Here is a 16260-nt window from a genome sequence, read left to right on the forward strand (position 1 = left end):
ATCTAATGGGGCTTTATAGGGCATGAAAGATTTTGACCCTTACACCATTACTCATGGGCATTATAGGGGCATGAAGAGTGAGGGACATTTCTATAATAATGCCCAAAGAGAAGAAAAATAATGGAAAGTAATAAATGAAATAGGCATTAACCATTACACCTTTTTTAAAAGGGCATTATGATGATGATGTGGTGAAAAATGCCCCTTAATGGGCATTAACCATTACCTATGGTCTTAGAAAAATGTATAAAACTAGCAATAAGATCTGTGCGCGTTGTGGCGTGATACGTTGTAAACATCAAATGAATTAGTCCAAAAGTTATGTGATGCATTAATCATATGAAAACATACGTTTCGACATATCTGATTGAACTCAACGGGAAAAAACCAGACGAAAAAACGTTGAACCCCACACGCACGTTGCTGCGTGTTGACTCGCAAAATTTTGAACGAAACGTAGAACGAAAAACTAGCGAAAGATGAAAAATATAGGGGGAGCAAAGTTGAAAATAAAAAAGTGTTGGGGTTAAATTGAAAGATTGAAAAGCTTTGGGTTAAAACTAAAAAAGTCAAAGGGGTTAAATTGCAACAATAACAAACCCTTTGGATTAAAAGTGAATAATGCAAATTTTTTTTTGAAAAACTCCCGATACATATATTACAGCTACATAAAACAACAAAATATTGCTAATTTATAGTTTGGAAACTAGAAATTGTGTAATTCATAAAAAATAAATAAATAAATAAATAAATAAATAAATACTTAGTTATTTTGATTCAACTTTTTTTCTAGAAGAACTTTTGAAATATTTTCAATAGATTAAATGTTTATATAGAGGTGAGTCGGTACAGAAACTGGCTAGAAACTGAGCCAAACTGAAATGTAGATGTAATTGGTTTGAGAATCCTACGATGAAACTAGTTTGTAACCGGGAAAAACTGAATCAAAGTTTGTTTCAAACTGTACTAATCATTTTCCTCTTATAAACTTGTTTGGGCAAAAACCGATTTTGACTTTTCTTTACCTAAACCGAATTAGATTGGGTCTTAAAAAACTGTTTTTGCACCCCTATGTTTACACAATAAAAAAATATTTTATCAACCAAAATGGTTTGGATCATTTACATGAGAATTAAAATGAAAGATGCAATGTAGTGCCCATGATTATCTCATTTGTTAGAAGCCACTTTGGAGTTCGTTACTTTTTTAATTATTCTGTTGTGAATGCTCTTAGATATTAGTCAATGAGGCTAATGACTTGAGCCCAATCTTGCAAATGCTAGTGATGAGAATTTCAATTACAATATGTAGACTAATAACCATTGGGCTCAAGTAGGGCTATGACTATTCGTATAAGGATAAAAGCTTATTTATAGTTTTTTTAACAACAATTTGTACATCTAAGGGTCAAGTTATTCTACAAAGTCTTCTAATTGTAAGAAGTGTAAGAAGGATTTATAGAGTGACAAGTGTCTAATAACCTAAAACTAAACCCACTACATCACCACCAAAAACCTAAACACCCACCCCACCCCTCCCCCCACCACCACCCAAAAACCTAACCCCCCCCCCCCCCCCCCCAAACCAAAAAACCTAAACCCCCCCCCACGGCAAAAAAAAAAAAAAAAAAAAAAAAAAAAAAAAAAAACTATACCTCACAAAAAAACCCCCAAAAAACCTAAACCCCCCCCCTCCCACCCCCACCCCCCAAAAACCTAACCCCCCCCCCTCCACCCCCCAAAAACCTAAAATAAAATCTAAAAAAAACTAAACACCCACACCCACCCCCCACCCCCACCCAAAAACCTAAACCCCCACCCCCTCGGCAAAAAAAAAAAAAAAATGTTTTTTTTTTTTTTTTTTTTAGGGTGGGGGTTTAGGTTTTTGGTGGTGGTGGATGTTTAAGGTTTTTTTTTTTTTTTTGTAGTGGGTTTTTTTGTGTAGTGGGTTTTTTTAGGTTATTGGACACTTGTCGCTCTATAAATCCTTCTTACACTTCTTACAATTAGGATCCTTTGTATTTGATCCTAATCCGTACATCTAAATACCACATAATATTGCAATTGCAATGAATTGAACCCCACAACTATTATAGACTATTATAGGAGGCAATATCATACCACTCAACTACTAAGGGGTCGTAAATTTCGTAAGGTGTATGTGCCCTCGATAAAAAAAAAAACTTCAAGAAACGAAGACACTGACACATCTAAACACCATCTCCTCAATCACATTTTATTACATTTGATTATAAAACTTATTATATTAAAATATGTTAAAATATATCGTTATATTCTTTATATCGTTATATTCTTTGTTCAGTTTAATATTTATCTTTTTTTGTTTGTTGTTACATGTTGACTGGACCACTGGACCTGCTACTAGACAACTGGTATCTAATGGGCTGCTACACTTTGGGCTTCGGCTGATTATTGGGCTTATCGCATGGTACTAGAAGAGAACCAAATATAAGAGTCAAGTTAGTTCAGTCAGTGAGTTATTGTTCTCCAGAAGTTTCTCTCGTTTCTCTCTCTAAAGTCACTTAGGGTTTCGATTAGTTTTTGATCGCTGATTTGTCTCGTATCAGTGGTTTTGTTGTGAGATCTTGTGAAGATTGGTGATTATCGTGTTGATAATCATCGGTAGTTGAGAGTTGAGAGCTTGTATCTTCTGTATTTCTGTTTCAATCTGTTCTTTATTTTCATTTGTAATCGTCGTATCAGTGGGTAATAAAACCTTTGGTTTGGGTTCTTGTCGATTACAGTTTAATACCAGTGTTTTTCACATGGTATCAGAGCTTTCATAAGCTCTTGGGCCGTTTTTTTGTTCCGCTGTGTTGTTCTAGAGTTGAATCGGTTCGGATCTGACTTGGATCGCTTCTTGTTGACGCCGATTCAGTGGTGTTTTGTCTGTGGTGGTCACCGAATCGGTTCTTGGAGTGCGTGCTTTGTGAAGAAATTTAGGGATCTTGAAGGTTCGAAACCCTAGTCTAGGGTTTGTGGAGTTCTTGGTGCTGTTGAAGTGATTCGTGTTGGTCTTTGTAACCCTAGAAGGTTGCAAAGCAAACTGACCGGATCTGTGTGTGTAGCTGTTGGTCTTCTAATCGGTTCTTGTAGCCCTAAGTGAAGGCTGCAAGACTGATTTGCAGGAGTTCGCACCCCCTGGTGAGATCGTTCCTTGATTTTCCTCTTTTTAATCTTTCTGTTCTCGCATTTAGGCATTATTGTTGCCGGGGTAGTGTGGACCGGTTTATTGATTGGGACACAGGAAGGGTACATCCTGTTGCATTTTATGTGATTATTTGCTGTTTGTTGTTATCTTGTTTTTCATGTTTGCTACTTGATTGTTATTTGATTTAGTGATTGATTGTTATTTGTTTCCCTTTCTTGTGTTACTTGTTGTTGCTGGTTTAGATTAAGTCTAGGTTAGTCGGCTCCCTTGATAAGGCTTGCAGAGGCACCTTGAGTGATAAACCTCTGATCTGGTCCCTGTCAAGGTTTCGCCTGTTAGGTTCTGTTTGTTGTTGTTCTTTGTATTGTTGTTATTTGTTGGTTCTTGGATCTTGATTGCTTCTTGATTTTGTGCTTCAATGGTTGATGGTCCGGTTATCTCAAGTGGTGGTACTGGTCCTAGTGATCCACCACCCGAGACCCTTGTGAGTAAACTCGATGCAAGTGATCCTTTGTACTTGCATCCATCCGACTCTAGTAATTTGACTATTGTGTCTATAAAACTGAAAGGTTCTGAGAATTACACGGTTTGGTCTAATGCTATGCAACTTGCTTTACAAGTAAAGAATAAATGGGGATTTATTGATAAAACGTGCATTAAATCAGAAAATAATGATGTTTTATCTAAACAATGGGATAGGTGTAATTCCATTGTTCTTACTTGGATTTTAAATTCTATAAGTGAAGAATTGTACATGGGTCAAGTGTTTTCTAAACTTGCTAGTGATGTTTGGACAGACCTAAAAGAAACTTATAACAAGATAGATGGGTCTGTCGTTTTTTATCTATATCAGAAAATTAATAGTTTTACTCAGAATGGTTTGAGTGTCTCAGATTATTATCACAAATTAAATGTAATGTGGAGACAATTAGATCAAATCTTGCAACTGCCTGCTTGCACTTGTGATGCTGCTAAGGATTTCAATAATTTTAATCACATGATTAAACTAATGCAATTTCTAATGGATTTAGATGGGGTGTACCAAAGTGTTAGGACTAACTTGTTGATAAAAGAAACTTTACCTACTGTTAAGGAGGCTTTTGCTGTTGTTTCTAGGGAAGAATCCCATAGAAACTCCAGTAACAGTAGCAAAAAAGGACAGACTATGTCTTTTGTTTCAAAAACAACTCAACCTGTTGAGTTTAGGAAAAATAATAGAGTTTCAAATCAAAACTTAAAGTGTTCTAATTGTAATAAGATAGGTCACACGGTGGATAAATGTTTTGAGATTATTGGCTATCCGTCTTGGATGAAACCTCTCCAAGAAGCAGTCAAGGAAAGAAAGCAGTTGCAAGTAATAATAGTACTGTTGAGTCTTCTGATAACTCTGTTAATACTTTGACTAGTGAACAAATTGCAAGGCTTCTTAGTCTATTAGGGGATAAACCTAGTGGGCCTCCACAAAGCTGTAATGTTTCAGGTAGTGGTCTGTTTTGTGCTAGTCTCTTTTCTAAACCTGTGTTTTGTTTTGGTAGTGAGTCTAGTTGTGAACAGAGGGTTGGTTGGATTGTTGATTCAGGAGCAAATCAACACATGATTAAAGATGAGAAATGTTTAACTGATTTTATAGATGTTTCTGAGTTTAAGATTACTGTTAAACATCCTAATGGTACAGATGCTTTAGTAACAAAGATTGGGTCAGTAAAACTGGGTAATAAAGTGATTCTTAAGGATGTGTTTGTAGTTCCTGAATACAACATAAATCTCATCTCTGTTCACAAATTAGCTAGAGATAACAAGTTGTTGATTGTTTTTGATGAACACAAGTGTTATATCCAGGATTTGTTAACCAGGAGAGTCCTGGTGACTGGTAGTCAATTGGATGGGTTGTACTTTTGTGGCAGTTCTTACATTTCTGATAAGGTGTGTTACAGTTCTAGTAGCTCTAATAGTCTTTGGCATGCTAGTCTAGGTCATCCATCTGATCAAGCTATTAAAATATTTAAGGATAAACTGACTTTAGGAGCTTCCGATTCTAATATCCCTTGTGAAGTTTGTCAAAGAGCCAAACAGCATAGAGAGCCATTCCCTTTGAGTAATCACAAGTCTAGAAACTTAGGGGATCTTGTACATTTGGATGTATGGGGTCCTTATAAGGTTTCTAGCAGAGAAGGATATAAATATTTCTTAACAATAGTTGATGATTACTCAAGGGCAGTGTGGGTATGTTTAATGAAGTCTAAACATGAAGTATTTGAAAATATTGTTGATTTTGTAAATGTTGTTAAAACACAATTTAAAAAGGATATCAAATGTTTCAGATCTGATAATGGGACTGAGTTTATTAATAACCAAATGAATATGTTTTGTAGACAAAAAGGTATTATTCATTAGACATCTTGTGCATACTCACCTCAACAGAATGGGATAGTTGAAAGGAAGCATAGGCATTTATTGAACGTTGCTAGGGCATTGTTATTTCAGAGTTGTTTACCTGTTAGGTTTTGGTCTGAATGTGTATTAACGACGGCATATTTGATTAATAGGACTCCGTCTTCGGTGCTAGGTGGTAAGACTCCCTATGAGATGGTATATGGGTTTGAACCTTTTCTTGGTCATTTAAGAATGTTTGGATGTCTGTGTTTTTGTACTATATTAAATGAAAATGATAAGTTTAGTAGTAGAGCTGAAAACTGTATTCTTGTTGGTTATTCAAATGAAAAAAAAGGTTACAGAGTTTATAGCTTGGATAGTAAGACGACACATTTTTCTAGAGATGTTAAATTTTTTGAAAATGTATTTCCCTTTAAAGATAAATATCTTTTAAAACAGTTTGATGAAAATATTTTTCCTGAAATAACCAACTTAAATTTTTTTGACATGTATGAGAACACATACATACTTCATTCGGCTGCACCCAATGATGAAACAAATGATCAAAACAATAAAGGGTCGGGGACACATGGGTCTCAGAGGTCAGTGTTAGGAGATACGGATACTATGGGCGGGGCTCAAGTTGAGCAGCCTAGTATGAGTAATACCAATATTGATCAGGCTGAGCATGTGATGACTGACGGTGCTGAGGATCATACTTCTGAGGGCATACAAACTGATCAAGTAGAGGTCCCACCCATACCTAGGAGGTCAACTAGGAGTTCTACCTTACCTAGAAACCTTAGCGACTATATTGTTGAGGGGAAAGTGAGGTATGGTTTAGAGAAGGTGGTTAATTACTCCAACTTGTCACCGCAGTATAAATGTTTTGTGGCTGTACTTGATAAAACTTGTGAACCTAAATCTTTTAATGAGGCTTACAATGATCCTAATTGGGTATCGGCCATGAATGAAGAGATGGAAGCTCTTCATAGGAATGATACCTGGGATCTAGTTGATTTGCCTGCTGGTAGAAGTGTTGTAGGTTGTAAGTGGATTTATAAAATTAAATATAAATCCACTGGGGAGATAGAAAGGTTTAAGGCCAGGCTTGTTGCTAAGGGTTATAGTCAAAAGCAAGGCATTGACTTTGATGAAACCTTTTCTCCTGTTGTGAAACTTGTAACTGTTAGATGCGTTATATCTATTGCTGTTCAAAATGAGTGGAAATTGTTTCAGTTAGATGTTAATAATGCCTTCTTGTACGGTAACTTGAATGAAGATGTGTATATGTCTTTGCCTGATGGGTATTTCTCTAAAGAAGAGAAACGTGTTTGTAAATTGAAAAAATCATTGTATGGATTAAAACAGGCGCCACGAATGTGGAATGCAAAGTTGGTTAATGTGTTGTGTGACTTAGGTTTTAGTCAAAGTAAATGTGACCATTCTATGTTTTATAAAATTAACAAAGATGTTACTTTATATTTACTTGTCTATGTTGATGACATAGTAATTACTGGTAATTCAGTTTTAGAAATTGAATCTGTAAAAGAACATCTTAGATCTAAATTTCTAATAAAAGATCTAGGAGAGTTAAAGTATTTTCTTGGGATAGAAGTCATCAGGTCCGAAACAGGTGTGTGTTTGTCCCAACGGAAATACTGTTTGGAGTTGCTAACAGAGTATGGTATGAGCGGGTGCAAACCTGTTAGTAACCCTATAGAACAGAACCATGTAGTTACATCTTTGTGTAAAGAAAATGCTGGTATAGTTGATAACATTACTGGATATCAACAGCTAGTTGGCAAGTTAATCTATCTTGCTCACACTAGACCGGATATATCATACACAGTGCATTATTTGAGTCAGTTTATGCATAATCCGACTAATGGTCATCTTAAAATTGCTTTCCGACTACTAAGATATTTAAAAAAATGCTCCTGGTAAAGGAGTGTTATTCAGTAAAGGGTCAGATTTATCTCTTACTGCTTATGCAGACTCAGATTGGGGAAAGTGTCTACATACTAGAAAGTCGGTAACTGGGTTCTGTGTTTTTTTAGGAAACTCCTCAGTGTCATGGAAAAGTAAAAAACAAGCTACTGTGTCCAGATCTTCAGCGGAAGCTGAATATCGATCGATGTGTGCAGCAACTTGTGAAGTAATTTGGCTAAAAAATGTGTTGCAGGAGTTGGGTATTGTTGTGAAAGTTCCGGTAAAGTTGTTTTGCGATAATACTGCTGCTCTATCTATTGCAGCAAATCCTGTCTTTCACGACAGGACTAAACATTTTGAAATAGACTTGTTTTTCTTAAGAGATTTAATCTCTAAAGGAATTTTAAAACCAGTTGGTATTGATTCAAAAGATCAGCTGGCAGATTTAATGACTAAAGGGTTGTTAATCGGTCAACATGTTGATTTGTGTTCTAAAATACATATGCATGATGTGTTTGGGTATTAAACTGAGGGGGGGTGTTAAAATATATCGTTATATTCTTTATATCGTTATATTCTTTGTTCAGTTTAATATTTATCTTTTTTTGTTTGTTGTTACATGTTGACTGGACCACTGGACCTGCTACTGGACAACTGGTATCTAATGGGCTGCTACACTTTGGGCTTCGGCTGATTATTGGGCTTATCGCATGGTACTAGAAGAGAACCAGATATAAGAGTCAAGTTAGTTCAGTCAGTGAGTTATTGTTCTCCAGAAGTTTCTCTCGTTTCTCTCTCTAAAGTCACTTAGGGTTTCGATTAGTTTTTGATCGCTGATTTGTCTCGTATCAGTGGTTTTGTTGTGAGATCTTGTGAAGATTGGTGATTATCGTGTTGATAATCATCGGTAGTTGAGAGTTGAGAGCTTGTATCTTCTGTATTTCTGTTTCAATCTGTTCTTTATTTTCACTTGTAATCGTCGTATCGTTTCTCTCTCTAAAGTCACTTAGGGTTTCGATTAGTTTTTGATCGCTGATTTATCTCGTATCAGTGGTTTTGTTGTGAGATCTTGTGAAGATTGGTGATTATCGTGTTGATAATCATCGGTAGTTGAGAGTTGAGAGCTTGTATCTTCTGTATTTCTGTTTCAATCTGTTCTTTATTTTCACTTGTAATCGTCGTATCAGTGGGTAATAAAACCTTTGGTTTGGGTTCTTGTCGATTACAGTTTAATACCAGTGTTTTTCACAAAATATAATATAATTCAAACACAAATATCAAGACTAGCACAGTAAGCAAACATAGCTTTCGGTTTCTATCACGACTTCAATACACCAAACGCATTAATACGAAATGCAATATACTCAATCAAATCAAAATACCTCACTTACATCTTCCAATTAATATTTTTGTCACTTCAAACCATAACTTTAACATAATGCTAGTTACTTAGCAAATCTTACACAACCTTAATTCACCTTTCTCCCAAAATCAACATAGTTCAAAGAACAAAAAACTCACAACAGTTAAAACCTAATATACTAATTTAAAAATGACAAAAAAATTCGACAACACTCAATGATAAGCAATGAAAACAATTTTAAATGGTAGTGGAGTGTCGAATCTCATAAACACCGACCTCTTGTTTCCAGACTTGCATTCTTCACAATGTTTTGCTTACATTGTGAAGACTTGGTCTCAAGAGTAGATGGAACCAAAAGGTGCAAACGTCTAAAGATGAGTTGATCTCTAGATGTAACTTTGGGTGGACGTTTTGATAGATATATGTTTAGAGGCTTGCATTCTCCGAACAAATGTCGCAATTGTGTTGTCCTCTAAATCTCACATCTGGAAGAGTCTTCATACAAAGCTTGTCTTTTTAGTTGTGCTAGAGCTCTCTGGGTCAAGGTACAAGGCATGAGTTTGGTCTCTAAAATACATCTAGAGACCTTAAAACTCATGTTACTTGTAAACATACTTCTATTTATCTCCCATTGTTTTCATCAACAAATCTATACAATGACTGGGACTAACAAATATGTTTGAAAACTAAAAGGTTTGAATAATATTCATAGTACATATTCCGAACGAGTTATTGACAGAATATCCATTAGAAGCATTATAACACATAGAAAACGCCTGAAAAGTTGGTGGGAATATTTTCTTTAACAGTTGGCGAGAATCTTTTCCTTGATTTCTTGGACAGACTACTGTCAAGACTCCGTTAGAAATGGCTTTCCACTGATGACACCTTAAAATTCTTAGTAGGAATTTTATTTGAAATCTTATCTTTAGTATTATGAACGTGTATACATACATTAAGACAACCCTACTCTTGTAAGTAGAGCGAAAAACTGATAAAACAACGGTTTGATTAAACAACATATTTTTAAAAAAAATTGTTTAGTTAATTCGATTGTTTATGTAGATTATAGAGAGACCATGAATCTCTTTTGAAATACGTGTGTTCTTTGTGATACAATTACTTTATACAATTCATGCAGTTCTTAACATATATAGTATTGGTTCCGAAAGAAAATATGCTTCCATCAATATATTACAAAAATATTTTCAAGAGGACGAACTAGTGAGTAGTAACTTTTAAATTCATGATTCTGAGAAATCCACAACGTTAATATTAAATTCATGCGCTTTAATTTGTCTCCATACTCTTTTTAAACGATTTTCATACTTTTTTTACTTAAAAAGTCAAGAAAAATCATGTAAAATACAAATGCTAAAAACAAAGGAAGCAGGTTACGTCTTTTTGTACACATATCGGCTCTAATCCATTGTTTTTTTCATACTTTATTTTTAAAATAATAGGAAAAGCTATAGCCATACTTATCATTTTGAGTAAAACATAAATTTACCTATTTGTAACACCTTATATCAATATATATTCTGAAAAAAAATACAACAAAATAGTCTTTAAAAATATGGCATGTTCACTTTATTTTCACGGATGTAACGTCTCTTCAAAACATAGATACCTAACCCACAAAATACAAACGGACTGCTTTCTTTAATCTTTATACATGAGATTTCGTGGGAAGGTGAGTGTATGAATGTGGTTGCTAAATGGTAGCAAATATTCAATGCAAGAGCTGGCTAATCGGTAGCAAATGTTCAATACTACAACTAAATGGTAGCAAATTGGTGGCTAAATATTGGCAATATTGGTGGCTAAATCGTACCAAAACCATGGCAAAACAACCGTAGCAATTTGGTAGCAAAAAGTCCTGGTCATGTGGCAAACAAGGAGCGGTCGCAAATTATTTTGACCAAAATCCAATTTACACGGGTGTTTTTGCCACCGCACTTTCGGTTGCTAAACGGTGGCAACATGGTAATTGTGACCATTTTGTTACCGAAAAAGTGGTGGCAAAAGCCCTATTTTCTAGTAGTGTTATATTTTCTTTAATTTTGTATGTATAAATTAGGGTTATATGTATTTACATCAAAATTTATATTTATTATATGTGATACAAAAAATAATATCAAATATAAAAAACAATTCAAAATTTACAATCGTTCTGTCTTTCAAACGCAACCAATCTCAATAATAACATATTTATTTTTAAAAAAATCATTCAAGTTTATATAAATAGAAAGCACATCCCCCCCCCCCCCAAAAAAAAAAAAAAAAAAAAAAAAAAAAAACGATCAATTCCATATTTATCTAAAGGCCTTTCATTTTCTATCTTCAAATCCATATAATACATAATACACGAGATTACGTGGGAAGGTGAGTGTATAATGCATATAAATAATTTTGTTGTAAAATTAAAGCCTTTTGTTATATTTTATTTAGATTGTAATTGTAGGTGTATGTGTAAGGTGTTAACTCTCTCATCGAATTTTTTTAGTAATTTGATTTTTCTTTAATAGTTTTGCATTTATTAACTTTATAGACCAAGCTGAATCTGCCGCTTTGTTCATATTTTTTCTCGACATTCCAGTATGAACTAAGTTGTATTCAAAACAAGCGTGTTTTATGTGTTGTAAATTACTGCACCAATAATGACTAAATCCCTGCCAGGTAGCATGGGGAGTTCACTAGTTATTTTTTATTTATGTTTTTCTCTAAAAACTTTTTATGTCTGTATTTAACTACTACTATTATTATAAATAATATTTTTAATATTATAAAATATGTTTGTTGTTTGTAATAAGTTACACATAGATAAGGATGTATATGTCCTCAAAGGCAGAATGGGAGACATGAATATATTTTATTTGCCGTCGCAGGCATGTTAAAGACAAACACTAGTTACAAACTTAAATTCGCTATCATTTTCTGCTTGCCCTTTCTCTCCGCTAAACCACAATAAAATAACCAATATAAAGTTTGATATTCAGGTGACCATTTACTTTTTCTTAATCAATCTCAAATTGTTTTGAGTTTGTGAGTTTAGTTTGTAAACGCTGGTTCATTAATACTTGTATATGATTGTTCATTCAGGGGTATTTTGGTCATTTCGTGTCCACTTAACTTAGAAAACTAACCCCCATCCGCGCCAGGGACTATCCGGAAATGAAATTGCAAAAGTTGAGGACTATAGCTGTAATTTTAGAAAGTTAGAGATTAAAGGTGAAAAATAGGCACAGAGACTATCCGGATATTTTTCTCTATTATTTTAAATTATTCCCATTAGTTTACGTTTTGTTTGTTTGTTTAATATATTAACAAACTGACGTAAATCAAAGATAACAAATTTAATATTTTAACAAACGAACACCAACACTTGTGTATGTCTTCGTGTTTGTTTAGTTAAAGTTAAATGAATGAATACATACATATCCAACTTTATGTTCTTCTGGTTACAATGATATTACGCCTGCTTGTGATATGCGCATATAATGTATATATGTGTGGGCCATCGAGGGGCAAAAGTGAAAGTGCACTAATTTTTACGTTATTTTACTAATTCGTGAAAATAATGTTAAAAGCTGAGGATGGTTAATCATGCATCATGTGGTGGCGTTGATAGCTGAAAGACAAAAGGGTACATGCACTAATCGGTCTTTGTCCTGATTGCTGAGTGTTATGTGCCTTATGTCCAAGGCTTGATGCAAAACTACTATCGAGCCGAGGGTCTCACTGGAAGCAGCCTCTCTATTTCTACGGGGTAGAGGTAAGGCTGTCTACATCTTACTCTCCTCAGACCCTACCTTTGCTTTGCTATTGGTGAGATTTACTGAGTATGATGATGATGGTTACAATGATATGTGTATCTATGAGCTCATCATGTTTATAAGTTGATTATTAACACTCATAATTAGCTGGATTTGGTACATGTGTGTGAAAGACGTATCATGCACATATAATCCAAAATAGCAGACTAGATGTTACTAAATGTTATAAAAAACAAAAAGTCTTTTACAGAAGCCGGCTAACTAAATAATGTTGTTAATTGATTACATGACCAAGTCTTGGTCTCATTTTTTTTCACTCCAAAATCTTCAAAGACATAACCCTCCCCCTTCAAATCAGTTATCCAGTTCTATAAAGCATCTTCTACTCCTTTCTTAATCAGAAAATACAAGTATATTAGAATCTTTTTATATTAATGGAGTCCAAAATTACTATGGGTGATCAAGAAGATCTACCAACAAATTCAATAGAAGAAGTTGATCCACAAGACCAAGATGTCGGGCCAGGAGTTAGATCATACGAATGCGTATTTTGCAAGCGTGGGTTCACCACGGCGCAAGCGTTGGGTGGACACATGAACATCCACAGGAAAGATAGAGCCAAGAGTAAGCCTAATTTGTTGAGTAGTAACAACTCAAATAAACAAGAAGATAATAGTTTCTATGCATACCCTAGGTTCTACCATCCGGTTTTCACAAGCTTCCCTCAAACTTTTATTCCTAATTATCAAGAGGGAAACTTTCATCACCCAACAAATCTTTCATCCACATCAAGTATCGCGCAATCAATAGATCGTGAAAACGATCATCAAGATGTTCATGGAGTCATCACGGGTCCATCAAGGGAGGAAAAGATGATGACTTTAGGCTTACAATTTGGGTGGTCAGGAGAAGATGATAAAGGATCAAGAAGAAGAATTCGAAGTGGAAGTGAAGAAGATGAACTCGATTTGGAGCTTCGGCTTGGCCATGATCCATGAATTTACTCTTGGAGTTCATCATACTGAATCTTTGTTGGCAAAAGCATCATGTAAACTTCAAACTAATGGTTGCAAAATACCATTTACAAGTTTGTTTTTCTTAGAAGACTTTGGCAAAGAAAACTCAGAAATTTCTCAAATTATAAGGTATGACAGTTATGATTGTTTTGGCTTTTGAGGTATAAATCTTTGTTGTTTTCTATCTAATTTAGGGTTTATATGAGATATCATCCTTTTATGCTTCTTTTGTTGATCATATCTTGTACTTGCATTATTTTTTTTCTGTTCAATTTGTAACTATGGTGAACTATATTTAGTGAAAAGTAGCTACTTAAAGCTTATATATATATATATAGACTTTCAATGAAAACCCTAATCAGAAACTATTGGATGCAAGAAACCTTGAAGATAAATATATATCCATAATTTTCATGTCTTTTCAGTCTTAATGGTTTGATTAGGTTTCCCCAACTAACGGTTTGTTTATGTGAGTACTAAGATTAATTAGGACTAAAACCATATTAACTCACTACAAGAAAAAGAGTTAATAGCGGCGACATTATTAGCGGCGACATTATTTAGCGGCGACATATAGCCCTTTAGTGGCGACCCAATAGCGGCGACATGTCGCCGCTATTACCTTTAGCGGCGACATTTATAACTATTAGCGGCGACAATTGTCGCCGCTATTGGTCGACTTTCTTGTAGTGACTGTTGTTGTTTCATTTATTGGGTTGGAGATAGGAACCCTGAGAATTCTGTTATGACAAATACTGAAAAAACTTGAAATAACTCTTTTCTTAACTCAAATTTTGTGTCGGGTCATAGACGGACCATGGGACGCAAATTTGCCTTTACCTTACAAATACTGAAAAGTCGTGAACAAATCTTATCTGAAATCTTATATGCAAATATCCGTTTGCTGGTATTTGTAAGTATATTAATTTCATTCTATTTTTTAAAGTTTCGTAGGCACATTATGGAGATCTGTTGGTTGATTTTTGACACATCACCAACGCGTGTTTAGAAAGTAATTTCTTTCGTTCATGGGAAAATTACCAAAATAATCATTTGGCCAGTCAAATTTTCAAAATAAAAAAGCAAGCTGGCTAAGCCTCCAAGTTTTCCGGCTTCTCCTCCAAATTTACCCGCAAATTTGCCGGCTTAGCGGGCTTGTTTTTGTTTTGGAAAAGTCAAAGAAATTTGAGTATTTTGGTAATTTCCCTTTCTTTATTGTTGGTTAAACCGTCTGAGGGTGATATCTTGGTGTTTGTGGAGAGTGTTACATAGGTAAATAGTGTTCTTTGCTGAAAGTATGTTTTCTTGGAAATTTGAGTTGATATCATTTATTAAAAACAATGATTTTAACCATTTTTAATACAAAGAACTATTATTGATCCTTATAATTGTATTGTTTAATGTGTGTATGCATAAATATTAAGTGTTTAATTGTTGAGTTAATAATGTTTTGATTATGAAATACACAAAACATTACAAGTTAGTAACTGTGATTTACATAGTCATGTCTCTCTACTTTGGATTCTGTCTGAAGTTATAAAACTTCATCAGGTATATATTTAAACTATTAAAAGATTTCCAATATGTTGCTATTTAAATGAACTTTTTGGGACCGTTTTGTGAACATTGTTAAACAAACAAGTAAATATTTTATGAAGGATTTACAAAACATGGTTGTTACAATAATGATTTAAAGGTTAATTAGTACTGCTAATTAGTCTATTACACTACATCCACATTACATGTAATCTATAGTGTAACGTTTATAAATCACTTATAACGTTAGACGTTAGTGTTATATAACCTACTTCATGCCATAAATGTTAAATGTGTTCACAACAGTCAACAATAAAAACAAATGCTTAAAATCATAGATTCGGTTACTTAGGCTATAGCCTAGTGGTCAAGAGGAATTATCTCTTGTGAGAAGAGCAATGTTCAATCCTTGAAAGATGTAAGTATTTAAGGGGAAAAAATTAGTCGTTCAAAAAAAATCATAGATTCGGTTGTTACTACGCTGTCCTTATACATTAGCGATCATACATCAATTGATGTAATCTATTTTGAAATGAAGAATTATATCTGTTTTGATGTAATCTATTTTCAATGCTTAGTATTGTTTAATGATTAAATAGAAAAATAGAAATATATATTTTGTAAACTCTTAAATTGATGTAATCTATTTTGAAATGAAGAATTATATCTTTAATCATTTAAAATTCTTTATAGTGTTTCGAAGTTTTTCTTTGAAAACCGGTTAGCAACAACGTTAGCAGCGATTGCGTGTATCTATTAATGATGGTGACATATTTATCTTGATCTCCAGCCTGGTTTATGAAACGAGAGGGCGTTTAGGTCTCAAAAGCCAAGATGTAAGTCGAGAGTTTCATATACACAAGATGTTTTATGTACACAAAATACACTTTATGTACAACGAAAAGTTACATCCCTCTCATCCTTTTTACATATCAACCAAAACCCATTCATAAACTCTTCGTCTTTTTGGTAGTTGGTAATTTCATTTCATTTTATATATATTTAAAGAGCATGAGGGGAATAGCGTCAGACAGTTATCTGGCACTCCTTCGTTGACCCGAACAAATTATGATTTTACCTCTGGTTCAGAATT

General features: G+C 34.2%; 1 protein-coding gene across 1 annotated transcript; it reads left to right on the forward strand.

The window, feature by feature from the left end:
• Window positions 1-13049: 13049 nt before the first annotated feature.
• LOC110913222 (transcriptional regulator SUPERMAN) lies at window positions 13050-13613 on the forward strand. The gene has a single exon (XM_022158068.1). The coding sequence runs from the start codon at window positions 13050-13052 to the stop codon at window positions 13611-13613; it is 564 nt and encodes a 187-aa protein (XP_022013760.1).
• The last annotated feature ends 2647 nt before the right edge of the window (window positions 13614-16260 follow it).

The sequence above is a fragment of the Helianthus annuus genome, chromosome 15 (genome assembly GCF_002127325.2).
Source record: "Helianthus annuus cultivar XRQ/B chromosome 15, HanXRQr2.0-SUNRISE, whole genome shotgun sequence".
NCBI lineage: Eukaryota > Viridiplantae > Streptophyta > Magnoliopsida > Asterales > Asteraceae > Helianthus > Helianthus annuus.